The 16,452-nt window shown below is 34.4% G+C and overlaps 1 protein-coding gene across 1 annotated transcript in view; it reads right to left on the reverse strand.

The window, feature by feature from the left end:
• Positions 1 to 1,689: 1,689 nt before the first annotated feature.
• LOC139982064 (uncharacterized) overlaps positions 1,690 to 16,452 on the reverse strand; it is a 31,363-nt gene continuing 16,600 nt past the window's right edge. The window contains exons 11-24 of the mRNA XM_071994576.1: positions 15,293 to 15,607; positions 12,282 to 12,358; positions 11,551 to 11,782; positions 10,598 to 10,927; positions 10,052 to 10,118; positions 9,906 to 9,973; positions 8,905 to 9,245; positions 7,665 to 7,761; positions 7,183 to 7,262; positions 6,610 to 6,744; positions 6,193 to 6,321; positions 5,908 to 6,035; positions 5,380 to 5,515; positions 1,690 to 3,203 (exon numbers count right to left, since the gene is read on the reverse strand). Of these exons, the coding sequence (XP_071850677.1) occupies positions 3,129 to 3,203; positions 5,380 to 5,515; positions 5,908 to 6,035; positions 6,193 to 6,321; positions 6,610 to 6,744; positions 7,183 to 7,262; positions 7,665 to 7,761; positions 8,905 to 9,245; positions 9,906 to 9,973; positions 10,052 to 10,118; positions 10,598 to 10,927; positions 11,551 to 11,782; positions 12,282 to 12,358; positions 15,293 to 15,607 (2,210 nt within the window). The 3' untranslated portion in view covers positions 1,690 to 3,128. The remainder of the gene's footprint in view (positions 3,204 to 5,379; positions 5,516 to 5,907; positions 6,036 to 6,192; positions 6,322 to 6,609; positions 6,745 to 7,182; positions 7,263 to 7,664; positions 7,762 to 8,904; positions 9,246 to 9,905; positions 9,974 to 10,051; positions 10,119 to 10,597; positions 10,928 to 11,550; positions 11,783 to 12,281; positions 12,359 to 15,292; positions 15,608 to 16,452) is intronic.

The following is a 16,452-nucleotide window of genomic DNA, read 5'->3' on the forward strand; positions in this document are numbered from 1 at the left end:
GTGTTTCATTGCAACAACAGGAACAAAGTTTCAGTTCCCGATATCTGTTAATATTACTGTCATTAACCACGGATTGCAAGATGTTACATCACACCCTTCTCTTTTCTAGGAAATAAAACCTTGGGTTACCATTTCATAGATCAACTCGACATTAAGATACACGAAGGAGAAGAGAAACAGACTTAAGGGACACTTGCGGACAACTAGAGATGAATACAGGTGTTATTCTTAAGATGTGATATGCTTACCGTTCTCTGTGGTTTCACATGTGTTGTAATTCGAAATAGTTGTTAATGTCCACAAATGAATACTAAGGAGAAATCTGCAAAAATGGTACACTAATTAGTTGATTCTAAATATTGTGTAGGTAAGAATGCTCGATTTGCCTTATTTCCAAATGTGACCTAAACAATATACCAATCCTAAACAAAAGGAACCACCACTGGTGTTCAAGCTTACCTATACCAATCCTAAACAAAAGGAACCACCACTGGTGTTCAAGCTTACCTATACCAATCCTAAACAAAAGGAATCACCACTGGTGTTCAAGCTTACCTATACCAATCCTAAACAAAAGGAATCACCACTGGTGTTCAAGCTTACCTATACCAATCCTAAACAAAAGGAACCACCACTGGTGTTCAAGCTTACCTATACCAATCCTAAACAAAAGGAACCACCACTGGTGTTCAAGCTTACCTATACCAATCCTAAACAAAAGGAACCACCACTGGTGTTCAAGCTTACCTACACCAATCCTAAACAAAAGGAACCACCACTGGTGTTCAAGCTTACCTATACCAATCCTAAACAAAAGGAATCACCACTGGTGTTCAAGCTTACCTATACACCCCATATTAAAACTAAGCATTTGAAAAAAAAAGCACTTTTGAAACTTAATTTCGCAATCTGCGGAATTATCCAAACTGTTTCCAAAAGAACCGATTCTTGCCTACAAAAAAGCCCAAAATCTCAAAGATTTACTTGTTAACTCAATGTTTTGTACTAACGAAGAATCAGCTGACTCTCAAGGTTCACACGGAGCTCTTTTAGATGCTCTTATAGATGAACTATGAGTCCATAAAAACTCGTGCACAGAAAATAGATGAATTTTGAAAACGAGACGCTCATGCCGAATATAAAATATTCAAAGGCTTACTACTGATGAAGCTACTCCTATAAAAGTTGAGAGAAGAAACCGGTCTAGTTTGTCATAAGAACCTACGCTAGTCTTACATACTATTAAAAGTACACTCAATTCACCTAATAGGTGCAATTATGTTTCACCATGAGGAGCATGCTATAACTTCCATGTTCTTCGGGCCCTCCCTTAAAAATACTTCAGGTTCTTGGCCACTGCGTTGCGTTAGATAGTGTAAAACCGCCTACACCCCCATCTCAATTTGCCTTATTTCCAAATGTGACCTATCGTAGACCATGGGGCGGCTCTCATCTTTGACAGAACCATATTTGATCTAACTAGATGCACTACTGAGATCATCCAATTAGTTTAATGCAAAGAAAAGCTGATTCTGTGTCCACAATTTTAGCCGTGTTGTATTCAAGCGTGTGTTGATTCACATCCCTTTATATTTCATTTGGACGATACTCTTCCCATTAAAAAGTATTTTTTTTCAGAATGTGTTGCTTCTATGTACAGTGTTAAATAACTCCCTAAATTAACAGTGACAGTAAATAAGACAAATGATTACTTTTGTCGTATGTTGCAGTAATTATTCATGGATTTATGTTGCTATTAGCAATGTTACATATCATATCAAACCGCACAGATCGCAATATATGTATTCATGTTACAGCAATAGAACATTGCATGGAAAGACTGGTTCTCTTGAGAAGGTATGATGTTCATCTCTTGTAAGTAGCTTAATTGTGTTCCATACGTAAGCAATAAAGTAGGAAGTGCTTGAACTAGTTCTAAGTAATAGTTACATTGAAATGACAACTAAGTCACATTGTCCTATTCAGACATGTCGTCTGACAAAAACAACTGCCGTAAAAGTAAGAAGGCCTGACCTTTCGATCCTAGCAGGATAATTAACAGGAATGATAATTAACAGAAACTACAAGGGACAACATTATTTTCCGCAGCTCTGATTTGTAATTAATACCATCATCCCTGGCTTCCCTAGTGTACAACAATTAATACACGAGTAAATTTCTACATTATTTGGAGCAATAACAAGTTGAGCGATGTAATATTGTATGAAACCACAATTTTATCTTGTTATATATCATCACATAAATACAGTTCTTGATAATTTCATATTGATACATCACGCTATTATATATATATACAACCAGTTGAGGCATGCGAAATAACCCTGATACACAATGTCTATCAAAGAAAATAAAGTGTTGAATGAAGTTTATCATACTTTCTTAGCTTCTTGTTGCTCATTATTATATATTCTTTTTTCAAATAACGTAATCACATTCGAATGTAGGTATAATGTAATATAATTGTCGAAGGGTTCGTGAATATCTGTTGAAATCACACAATATTAATACAGAAAACCGAATGAATTGAGTAAGATATTTCAGATATAAAATGAAAAGAAAAACTTAATGAAAAGATATTAAAATGCATTCAATGTCTTGCGATATCATAAAATGTGATATTGGAACTTAGTTGGCACACAGCAGATCTACCCAAAGACATGGTTGGTTGTTAATGTGAGAGTGACCTTTTAAAATATTTTAACTGTATTTACTTTGTAAATAAAGATAAATTGAAAGAAGCTGCCAAGAGAAGTATAACCGGATATCCTGTATTTAGTTTATGAAGCTATATGGCCGTTTAGTTCCTTTGCAACAATAACAGCATATGGAATTGTCATGTAAACTGCCATCAATGAATGCAGCAACTATTTGTTTAGACAATCTTCAGTGTTATAAAAACATATAACTAATGCAATGTACAGGCATATTTAAGATTAATATCGATAATGTTATAAAACGATGAGTAGAAAATGGTAAACTGATCATATATTTGACGTAAAAACATGAGTTTTGATTGTTACTGAAGTGTTTTTTCGGAGACCTAGGATTTTAACAATTGGCTAGTAATAATGAAGACGATGTTATGAGGGTTTCTGATCAGCTTAAGATTACACAATCACGTCATAGTCCTGCATTTCTGTTAGGTAGCAGTTGAGAAGTTGATGACACATCATGTAATCCTCCTGAAAAAAAAGGATGAAATACTAGGTGTCATTTTAAAATGAAACGTTTGAAATGCTAAACAAAATAAGAACAACTGGGATAACTACATAGTAACGACTATACATGTTCCAAGCTCTCACGATCAATGACCGATTCTGTAATACAGTGATCTCGGAAACTGTTGATTTAATGGGGAAAGAAGTAATTACGAACTTTGCATTGACGCAAAGCAGTTACTGCGTGCACTATTAAAAGTTAGGCAGAACGTTTAAAAATAATACTTTCTCAACTGCAGTTGGCTAATGGGTTTACCCAACGTTTTGTTAATTCATATAATTCCATTTAACCAACAACCATAAACTAGTTGGGGAACATGTAACTTATATATGTAACTATATATATAAATATATATATAAATATATATATATATACATATATATATATATATATATATATATATATATATATATATATATATATATATATATATATATATATATATATATATATATATATATATATATATATATATATATATATATATATATATATATATATATATATATATATATATATATATATATATATATATATATATATATATATATATATATATATATATATATATATATATATATATATATATATATATATATATATATATATATATATATATATATATATATATATATATATATGCATATATATGTATATGGGGTTTGGTGGGAAACCTTTGCCAATATTTGGTAAAGGCCAAAGATGAAATTACCAGAAACATCGGAAGATATGAGTGAAAAGTATTAAAAAAAAGTCAGGGGGTTGATTAAAAGTACTGAGTAAAACCTGTCAGCACAGGAAACATAAGGATATTATTACGTGAACGCGTAATGCCATAACAACAGGGAACATTCTTGTTATTCCTTTGTATTGGAGCCTTCACATAGCCTATTGGCTGTCAGGAAATTTTAACTTAATTTTCAGAGCACATTTTCAGTGTAATGTATGCCTTACAATCACTGGTAGCATTAATAATCTTGTTATACCAGCTGTTGTATAATATCTTGTTAATTTTACCTCTTCTGATGTACAATGCTTTAGTGACATTTAATGTAAAGACAATTGTACACTTATGAATAAACTTTGTATGGTTCACATCAATTGTCTATGAGAAACTGATTTTGTTTTCGGAATATATTAGCTTCTAATAACATTATTGTTTGACATAACTCACAGTACAAAGTCCACACTAAGTCTTGAAAAACAAAGTCGGAGTCAATTAGTATCAGTAAGTGCAAACACTTGGCATAAGTAAAGTGGAAATTCCCAAAGACTATGAAAGTCAATGTCTAAAGAATACGGTGCTTACTAAAATTTATTACAACAATTCCCTCATAATAAATATTACTTTTAATATTAGTTTTAACAAACTATAACATCAACTCAATTCTCGTCACAAAAAACAGTGGTGTTATTGTTATGTACAACAGTGCGTTGGTGTTTGTCTATGCCAGAGAGTAGACAAATTGTAAAGGTGAATGTATTGGAAAATAGACTAGCGGTAATCTAAAAAAATACACTCAAATGTTTCTTTTCTAAGACATATTCAAATTAAAGTATGAGTAAAACCATCCTTTAATTATACCTGCATGGCAGTAGCTAGTCTGGGCTTTTAACTTCGAACTATATTGTTATCTTAAAGTAACGTTCTTATCTTGGATATTTGCATTCGCCTTCTAGCATCTCAACTGGCGCCTGGGTTTAATGTGGGCTCGGTATGTCCGGGCTTCCTTTGCCCAACTAAAATGGTGCAGATAACAGTTGTTAACCACATTGGCCAATGCATAGGTCAACTTTATTGAAAATAAGGATACCCAACTATTTAGACTGAGAACTGGTCATTTCTGTCCAAATTTATCTCTGGAAATTTATTACTTTTCAATAGTTTCCGCGCGTATGTTTGTTGTGTAAATGTGAATGAAAAGACTACTGAAGGGTAAAATACTATATAACACTACAATGCCATGCGTTTCTTGTTCTTCTTCTTTTGCGAAAATTCTCATTTTGCTTTACAGGTTGGGTAGAGGCGGGAGGTTACATGATGATGATAGTTTGCTATAAGTTTATACACAAGTACCAACAAAGCTACAGCTAATATTTACTGTATAATCATAAATATTGTTGTATTCATCGACATACCTTTGTGATAATCGCATTGGGGCTGCACACTTTAATATTTTTAACAGTGTCAAACACTTGTATCGTTTGTCGCGTCTTCATCCTGTTGATCTCAGAGCAAACAGTCACATAAATTCCACTTCTGGATGCGCCATTTCTACAAAACAAAATCCCCCCAAAAAACAATTTAGATACTATCAATGAGAACAGTAGTTAATACTGGAAAAAGTTGAAGATGTAACATATTATATCACAGTTGACCTGAGACAAATTTTACTGATGTGATATTGCCTAGTAGAACAATACAGCAATATATCAGGTAAAACAACTACTTTGTGTACTTAGGATCATCAACTTAGAGAAAGCTGAGACGGTTGTAATGCTTGCATTGGGTAAACACTGATGCAAACAGTTTTGCTGTTTTACTTTGTCTTTTTAATTTTACAATTATTATCTATTTTGTTATATTTGTTCTCTCCGGAAGCAATTATGGTGTAATTTACATGTTTGTTTAAGTGTTACAACTTCAATACCGGATTAAGAACTTACATGCAATGAATTAATGTTGCACCACGACTTCCAAATCCTGTAGCTGCGATGAAATTTATAAGGGGTGTTAGGCTATCACCACTCTTTGGCCAGTTGTTTAGAATAAAGCGATTAACCTTGATAGATTCCTGAAAGCAGAACGAAAATGTATGGAACAATATCGCTCTTCACAAGGTTTCCCTTCGATTTGAAGTTAGTGTTGAATGCCTTATTATCATGGTAAATAATAATAACAATGATAAAGTAAGTATATACAAACAATTTATAAGCATATTAGGGTCTTACCCGATACGATCGGTGGGCAACCTGACACTGATGGATTGTATAAAGCTGTTTTTTCTCAATGAAGCACGTGGATATTGTCATTGTTCCGATCTCGATGTCGTTTACATCTGGCCAATATTTTATAGTATCCTGTGTTGTGACACAATTAAAAACATACTGTTGACAGATTTCAACAAACAGATGTGCCATGCAGATCAGAATCCTTCATATATTGATATCAGTATGACTACAGCAATTATGACATATTTTATTTGGGTTCGAAAGTAAAGGTAAACTTACGAAAGAATTGTTCCAATGTTAGTAACATGATGGAAAAAACCAGAAGAGACTAGTTATACCAGTTCTCTGCACTAATTCGAAGCGAGGAATATTAAAACGTATAAGAATAGTATGATATAGCCTAATTGAATCAATTACATTATTTCCTGAGTCTGACTCATTCAACATAATAATAGTCTGACATTGATAGTCAAACACGAGTCGCCAAAAGTCTTCAACAGTATTCGGCAAAGGTGCCTGTGTCATAATCAAAGTTTGATTCAATCCAGGAATCTGTAGACAAGAAATATAACAAAAACACCTTTAACAATATAATAATAGCGCTTTGATTATTCCAGTTAACATCTCAAAGTAACCGAGAAGAAAGGACACAAAAACTTCAAGTTGGTCGACCGCCTAACTCTGTTACTTATTGTAGTTATTTAAAATGACGCTAAAGAATAATATTTTCAGAGAAATTGTTCCGCTCTTAATCGAATTAGGTGCTCTATCCAATGGTATTTAAATATATCCAAGTGGATACACGTGGTTGCGATCCCAGCAGAGCATTTTCTACATAGCGATGGCAATCATGTCTCGTATAGCTCAGCTGGGTAGTGTACAGGACATATTATCCTGATTTCACTGGTTTGACTACCGAACTAGCCAAAATGTGTTTCTCGCTTTAGCTTCAACTTGAAGCACCGAATGCCTAACTATTTTTTTACTTACATTCACGACAGAGGCATTAATGTAATCGTTTCCTCCCTGAGTGAGACACATTGATTTCAGCAAAGGTCGATGGTTGTCCACTGTGAGGAGAAGTTGTAATATGGCATTAAATGGACTACATAGGGAAGTGGCAGGCTATTCTCAACAATTTAGGTTGTGTCTGACGATCCAGTTTTCGCTATTTTAGCTATGTTTACTGTTCCGCTTTACTAGGTTTGTTGTCAACTGTTGACACTTTGACCTTAATTTCATCAGCTGTCAGACGAATACATGTTGTCATATTCATTTGCATCAATTTACATCTTTCATGAGACGTTTGACAGATTAAACTGATATTGTGTGCCCAAAAGTGTCACCCTGTTAAGAATATGAAAATTATGCAAGGATTTATAGTTATTTGAATTATATTTATACATGTGTTTGGTTATTATCTTGTAGCATGCATTTTTCATTAATTTGTTCTTCCTCGTCGAAATACTCACGTGGTACAATATCTCCATATCTGTTCTTGTGCATGTTTTCAGGAGATGCCCCAGAGAAGGAGTTGGCATTTGTGCTGGGACTTACTTTTTCCAAACTCTGAACATAAACACAAAAACGATTTTTCAGTAATTACTTAACAATGTTGCCTCATAAATAAAAGCCAGTGAAAATAAAATACTAAGTTTATGTGATATTTATTATCTCTTGTATAACATGACAAGATTATTGTGGAAAATGACAATACCATAATGAATGTCAATTTCCGCACGGCCTTTTGTGTTCCTCAGATGGTAACAACATATGTAAAAACAGTTAAACGAATACACGTATTAGTCTTTGTATCGAGTGCATTTTGCTTCTACCCGATAATGGTAACTGTATCTGTTTTGTCATATTTTGTGTGTGTTTTTTTTCCTCTCCTGCTTGCTGAGAACATACATATCTTCGATTAGTCTATTAATATTCAGCTGTTATATCTCTCAAATAATCGCTGTGTGTTCATGCAGTTTACACAATGTACATAGTGGTCCAGTTTTGCTCTTTCAATGACATTTCTTTTTGCATATATACAGGAGCAAGACATTTCAACAATGGGCATATTTTTATCCTTTAGTTAGCTGAGTAAATGAGTTCGTATTTGCAGGGTTAAGTCAATGGCTAATGTTGTGCAGCTATTGCCGAAACTGGGTTCGTGACAACGGTACTCGATAGCTGATTATTCTATAATGTCTTTTTGTTCAACCGTTCGCAAAACCTGTAAGACAACAGTTACATATTCAGTATAGTATTTAACCCACAGACGACACCATGTTGTTATGATATGAACGTATGGTGATAGTTTGTTTCTAAATACTGGCAATTATCTTGTAACCGATACTGTCTCGCCAAGTCCACGCTAAACAAACCGATCCTTATGGACAGGGCGGTTGTTATTTTCGTAATGTATTTTTTTTAGGTTTAATTTCTCATAGACGACCTATTTTAACAATATCCTATAGACAATCAACGACCATTTAAGTTACTCAAGATTCAATTTGATTGCGTGATATCATCATGCCTATGTAGCTTTCCTTTACTCACATGTTACCCTTTAAGATGACACAAGACATTTTGTAATCGATGGCCTAAAAATAAAACATATTAAGCTTGAATATGTGCCCAACCTGTCGACAATTGTATAACAGTAATTTCACCTCTATTTTTTTTTGAATGATGTTTGCGTTATGTATTCATCATCACCTTAAAGGTAGTCGATATCATTTCTTGAGCAGCAGAACTTCTCATGAACAACGGAAACCTGGAAATTGCCATCGGTTTCCTAAGAGAAAATTCATCATCAGCATTGTTTGGGTACACGTGGACATCTTCCATTTTTTCGCATTTGTTGCTTTCTTGTTTTGCTTGAACGCCTCCATCTTGACGAGTAGATGGAATTTCATATCCATCAGTGGTGTCATCAGTTCCTGTGGCTGACAGAATGCATTCCTCGTGTTTCTTAGAAGGAATATAACGTACCATGTTGCTATGCCCAATATCTTTGCTCACATATTCATAGGCAAAAGGGGCTTCGTTTGTAACCTCTGCAAGAATGAAACATCATTTGTAATGAATACATATTAAACAAATAAAGAAGGTGGTAGGAAAAATCACACTAATTGTTTTAGCAGTTGGTCTAAGAAAAAAAATCGTATTACAATTGCTCAATGGGAAATCAAGTTATTGTAATAAAAACGATGGCTTATAGATGGGTCATTGCGAATTAACGACATAACTCATTTCACCGCAATTGACACACACAATCATGGAATATTTTGTACTAACTGATGATTGAAAAAACGTGGACTGCAACCTTTATTTGGTATTATAGCAGTTCACTGAAACGAAAGGATCACATCTTATTAGACATTGATGGTTTGTGCTTATGTTTTACTGATCTAAATTTATTAATAATGTGAACATTATGTGAACTGGCGGCAGCTAAGAAAAACATTGACTATAACTTGTTCAGAACAGTGAAATCATTAATGCGGGAAATGTAAGACTGCGATTTCAAAACCAACGTATGTACCTCTTCTATACGAATGGTGCTAGTGTCTCCTGAAAATAAACAGCATTGATGGCACTAGATGCTCTTCATAAATAAAATAGTAAATCTTTAAGGCCAATAGTATAGTGCAGCTTGTGTTGGCATTATATGTAGACAGATTTAATTAAAACCTACAAGAAACTTACAAACTTACCTTTTGAATTTTCTGCTTGTCGTTCCACAGTTTTAGGTTTGGATGTAGATCTCCTATATTTCCATATTCTTGAAAGGAAAAAAAAAATTAAATTAATGAAAATTATAGCGTAACATCTAACCATGGCAACGTTTTCAGTGACTCACCCGTAAACTGCAATTATTGCGAGAGAGACCGTTCCAATTGTAACACCAACAATTAATCCAACGGATCCTGAAGGGAAGAACAAACGTTTATATCATGAAGTTTCCTTTGATTGTTAGTAAAGGTGCGGATGTATATAGTAATGTTTCAGTTGATTGTTAGTTAAGGTGCGGATGTTTATAGTAATGTTTCCATGGTGACCAGCATTTGCCGGATATGACTATTTCAGATCGTAACGTTATCATGCTACCATTATCATACGACTGATCTACAAAGACGTCTAATAGTAATAATTATAATATGGGTAACAAATGACAGCAGTTTAACATCAACATATTTTACTTGAAAAAGGAGTAAAAACAACCAAGTAAATTTAAATGAATTTGTTTTTGTGATTTATCTAGTTCTCACACATACTATTGACAATGATTACAGCATAACGTAATGTTCGGGGTCGCTACGATAAACTAGGACGTAGACGAAATAGTTAATGAACTTTTTTATCAAGTTCAATGTTGCTCGAATCAGTAAGAAGTTGTTGTACTAACCAGTATCAGGCAAATTTGTTTTCACCATTTCCAAGATTGGACCGGGGGGTCCATCCCCATTTAGCCCTTCTCTCACAGCTTTAACCCTGAAGTCATAGTCTATGTCTGGTTCAAGTGACGTAATTATCACAGCATAATTATCTTGATTATTGCTTGCATTTATTCTTATAAAGGTACTTGGCCAATCTCCGCTCTCCGACAGCTTGGTTAGTAACCAATACTCAACCACTGGGGGAGTCCCAACGTCGCCATCCCATTCCTTCCAGGTAATTGTTAGCGAATTTGAACTGCTTACGCTAGCAGCTGGAACTGCTTGGTATTCTGGAAGTCCTTAAAAAACAAAAAAAACACTACAAATTTAGTAAAAATTAATATAAATAATAAACATCAGCCTTTGCAAACAGTCATATGGTTACGAATTTCAAGAGAAACACAACAACAACATTATAACATCAAAAGTGACAAGAAAAGGTAATTTTTTATTTCGATGTTATGTCGGACGAAAGGATCGTTTCTGCGCAATATGCAACCATTGAGCAATTTTGCTGGTAATGTTGTGCAACTGTGATCATGTGACTGATTTATAACATTTCGAACTTTAACCAGGTCATCACATTGCCCTAGCTCAGTTAATTTATTTCTTATTCGAAAGCGCCACACAAAATCAGTTTAGCTCTTCAGTGTCATTAAGTAGTAACGTTAAAATATAACAGGCGTGAAAGTACTGACTTTTTGGCAGACTAACAGTTAAGACACAGGGGACAAAAAACAGTTCCGTGACGGATAATACTGAATCGTTGTCGCTATATTACTTTCCTATCGTTGGATAAAAATTCCTAGAATTCTTAAAGCATACCAACTAGGCAATCCATACATTATGCCCTATTATGTAGGGCTAAGTAATTTACTTTAACAATAGTCGAACGAAATTGTTGTAAGATTAACAAACATACTTGGAACAAAGTAGTAAATTATATTACTACTGGAACTTTCTCCTGTACCCGTCTTTAGTGTCATATGGATGCTGTAATTTCCTTCTACTTTGAGACCAGTCAACGTGAAAGAGGTGCTAGCAGGATCTGTTAGCTCATATATGCCTACATGTGGCGGCTCCAAGTTAATTGATGCATAGTAGATAGTGAACAAAGTCACACCAGTTATACATGAACTACTATCAGTTGGAAGCTAGGTAAAAACAGAACGGATTAAAATTAAATTTGAATTGTAAAACATTGAGTGGTCTTATGCTTTAGGCAAAACAATTCCCACTATATTTTTGCACCACCTTGTTTATCAAAGTGTAAAAAAGCTTTACTCTTCAAGATTTCTTCTTGAAAATAAAAACGTCCCTTAATGCTGCGGTATCTTCTCGTACCCACTATTAGGTAAGGCAAAAGCAAGAGTAATACCTATATATATACAGGTGAAATATAGGTAATCTGCAGCAAACTCAAAGCAACCCTCATGGCCCAGTAAATTAGGTTAACAACACTGTTGCTTCCGATCTACAATACATTCATGAACTTCAAAAAAGTTCATTTTTAAATATTTCATTTCGGCACCATAACTACAGCTATGATGTTAAATAACAAAAACCACGTTATTTATTATTCCACAAATAATAACATAATAATATACGTGAAGAATAACATGATATTTGCATTGACAATAAAATTATGTGCACCTTCCAAGATATTTTCACATTTTCCTGATCTTCTCCAGCGACTTCTGCCGTAACATTCATTGGGCCATCTTGATATGCTTGTGTAAATATGAAACAATGGAAACTAAAAGTTAGACCCAACAAATGAAATAAAGTCAATAAATATGGAGCCATATTTTCAAATATACATGTGAAGCTTTCTACAGTATGTGATAAATGATGACACCCTGCTTCAGGAAATTTAATCATTCGTATTTCGGTTTAAAAGGAGCCCCAGAAATAACTCGTATGGTGAGATCAGAGTCTTACTACTTTCAAACGCACCTCTTTCGTTAGGTAATATCAACGACTACTTGGCTACGTACGTCAATAGAGCAGTTGGAGTTCTCCGGTGTAAAACCTTTTGTAATTCTCGGTGTGGTTTACATAGTATCATACAAGTAGTTCCATCAGTGTCACTGAAATATCCATGTATACCTTAGATTAAGGTTCACTGACCGTGCAGACGCAGCAATTCTATTGAAGTTTATTTGTAGTGATAAAGAATACGTAAAACTATTGAACTTACGCAGAACTTTATGTACAAACTATTTTTCTCGTAATATGTATGCACTTTTTGGGAATAATAAAGTAACCATGAGTTGCAAAGTTTCATTGAGGTTCCTATGCTTTGTTATTAATCCTCAAACATGAAAATTAGGAGATGGGAATGTCCAAAATGTTGAATTTTTCTCAACCAGTTTATACCACATTTGAACTGTTGATATTTATTGATGAATTACAATTTAGCCACATTCATTGAAGTTCATAGTCTGGACAACAAAGAAGACCAATGCCTAATATTTATTTTAGCATGTAAGAACTCAAATCCACCTATTTTTATTTTTAAATTTCGTGCTTATGAGTCAATTTTGCCTCACACTTAATAAATATTTATTCAAAAAGAAGACATGAAAATGACGTGGGAAATACTGACAAGGTCTACTAACTTTCCAGAAAGTAGTAGTGTTACTGGTTTCCGTATAGTTTACGAGGGATGTGTTAGGGGAATGAATCTGATGAGTCTACCATCTTAGGTTTCATCGTTCAATGCGACTGAACAATCATCATGCTAAGTTCACATAGGCCTACCTCACAATGTTGATATACCTTATAGCTAAATTTAGAACCCCTAAATTACCGGAGCTTCACCCCTGGACACCAATTACGGCCCAGAGCTACATTCAAGAGACATTTAAGCATAAGTTAAGTGCTGCAGCTTCTGTTGCAGCTATGCAGTTTACGTAAAAAAGCATAGGTTGAGGAGGTGGGTAGGAGGTGTTTCTTAGCCCCTAATTTTTACTGTGATGTGCAAGTTTTACTAGTGCATCAAACTTGCAAAATGTCTCCCTGTCTGGTTGCTTGCTCCAACGTGCCCCCCTTGTTACTTTTAAGCGCTATCACTAATTGGGACGATATAGACTTGTTCGTGTATAATTTACAGTTGAAATCATTTTCCACAATTTGCTAGATATACTGCCAGTTGAAATGACTGATTATCAGTGTGGTAGTCGAGATATGTTATATCGAGACCTTGGGGACTGAGACCTCTCTTAAGTCATTACCATTGACAGTGTCAAACAAATTTGTTAATATGTATTATACTTTATGCAAAAGTTTACGCATGACACAACATAGCGGTATCCTTTTAATAGCAGTAAAAATCGAGCAGTAGTTAACTAGTTACACCCTTCTTCTGAAAGGAATACTGATAAAATGGCTGCAGATCGAATATTTCAATCAAGCAGAACGATGCGACCACTTTTGCTGAGCGATAATTTCGACGAGGCTAACAGTCATTGAAATGTTATCCACCTGCAATAATAATGTAATGATGTAAAAATATTTGATTTGACAGACAAATAAAAAATGTTATGAATAAATACGTACACATTTGGTGAATATTAAAGGCCAAGCGACATGCATCGAAAGATTCGAATATATTACCCACCTTATTTCGTAATTGTAGTTGTCATGTCACAGTCGGCGGAAACACAAGCACAATAAAAAAAATTGTTTGCGTAATACTGTACATATGTAAACTTTTGAAAACCAAGGAAAATTGCTGTTTCAACAGGCTTTAACAGGAAATTTATGGAAGGGATGCTACTAAATTCCAAGAAAATTATTTATAAGTCAAAAATATCTTACTTACATTGTAAAAAACCCAACAATGTTAGCCTCTAGAAAGACGATACCTAATTACAGTAGAAATTTGGGAAGGATCATTAGCCTATAGTATCATGTATACAGAGCTAAACACGCGCCTAGAAATCTATATGTTTCTCACGTGCATATCCATAACAGACGAGAAAACGGTAGCATGCTAGGTACTTTACAGATTGGTCAGGGACATTGTATCCACTGTTACTTCAGGACCCGAAAGCAGAACGCAGAAATAATTTAATAAAATCATAACTAAGTAAGTTTTTATGTGTCCAAATTAATAGGGTTTTGCTGAGGTACGGGGTATCTTTGTACCAAGTATCAAAGCATACTGCTTCCAAATTTCTTGAGATTTCATGTTTACCCAGTCTGAACGTCACTTCTACACCCACAAATAACCGAACACACGCCACCGTGATTGCATTGGTTACAATTAACATTTAAAATGAAAATCCGAGTTTGTAGATTTATGAGAGCTGGTAAATCCGTAAAGGAACCTTTAGGGTCAATACGCTTTCAGTTTTCAGTGACATAGCACTTGAAGGTTTTTTTTAGAAGAGGTAAAATGGGGAGGGTTACTGTGATAATAATGCAATGCTGATATACAATACAAAACAAATACCATTTATTACAATTTACAAATAAAAGGTTGCAACGGCTGAAGTATATAGTCAAGTCGCAAAAAAAATAATCAAAAGCAGTAAACACAATGCAATGACATTCTGGCAAGTTATGCGGTCAATAATCATCTGCTTGCCCGTAAAAAAATAACATGACAGATACAATTATTAAAATGCATTGTGATTTAATATGATGGTGCAAAATACCTGCACATATGGTAGAAGCATTCAGCGCTGGACTCTTTGGACCTTCTCCCTTCTCTCCTTCTCTTACTGCTGCTACACAGAATGAGTATCTTTCCTCTGATGTGAGGGCCGTAAAGGTGACATTCAATGTCTTGATAGGTGCAGACGTATCCTGGATAGACCAACTCAGTCCTGATGCCAGCTTGTAGTAAGGCATATACCCGATGACAGGGGGGTCCCCATCTTCAGTTTCTTCATCCCAGGCTGACCAGCTGATGGTGACTGTTGAATCAGTTATTAAATCTGCTTTTGGAGCAGATTGCAGTACAGGGAGATCTAGAAGCCCAAATGGGAAAGAAGAATTACAGATTATCTACTGGAAGACATCATTGTTGACTGTATAAAGTTACGTCAGACGTGAGCATGGTTTATCGCTATTAACAATGAACACTATAATACTATTACAGAATGAGTAATTGTCATCATGATTACAGGTGGTCATGGGGTATAGTATTGAAGTCAGTTGTATAGTATAGACCTAGTCGACATCTTGTGATAATACAGTTTTTGTACATATCATCTAAATACTGCCTTAGGTAATATTGTTGCTAGCTTTAGGGATAGTCTGTAATTCAATAACATTTCTATAAATCAGTGTACAATAAAGCGTTCTTAATGGCTATTCATAGTTTGCAATCAGCTGTAATTTTTACTTATGAGATATTGTTGACATACTATGACATGTGATCATGTGAATGTGCTCGGAACAATTACACAAAGAATATAGTTCAAGAAACATTGCCTTTGGATATATCGTATTTCAGAGGTTTGATTCTTACACAAGTTGACTTCACTAACATCCATCTGTACCAAAACAATATGACATTGGTGCTCATCAAACTACATGAACTAGCTTAAAACATAATAAGGTCCAACTGCATAGATGCTGAAAATTTGTTTTCCTAACATAGTTTTCAAATTGAAAGTTAAGTAAAATAAAGAAGAAAATATTTAAGCTCAGCTACACTAACGGTACAGTGTAATAATAGTTAAGTTAAATAGTAACTTGAACCTCAATTATAACCATTCGCCTTTAGATCCGTCTTTATATAGTGTGTCTTACTCACTGTTACAAAGTTGGAAACTGTTTGCCGAAGAGTGTTTCAAAGAAACAGAAAATT

The sequence above is a fragment of the Apostichopus japonicus genome, chromosome 16 (genome assembly GCF_037975245.1).
Source record: "Apostichopus japonicus isolate 1M-3 chromosome 16, ASM3797524v1, whole genome shotgun sequence".
NCBI lineage: Eukaryota > Metazoa > Echinodermata > Holothuroidea > Aspidochirotida > Stichopodidae > Apostichopus > Apostichopus japonicus.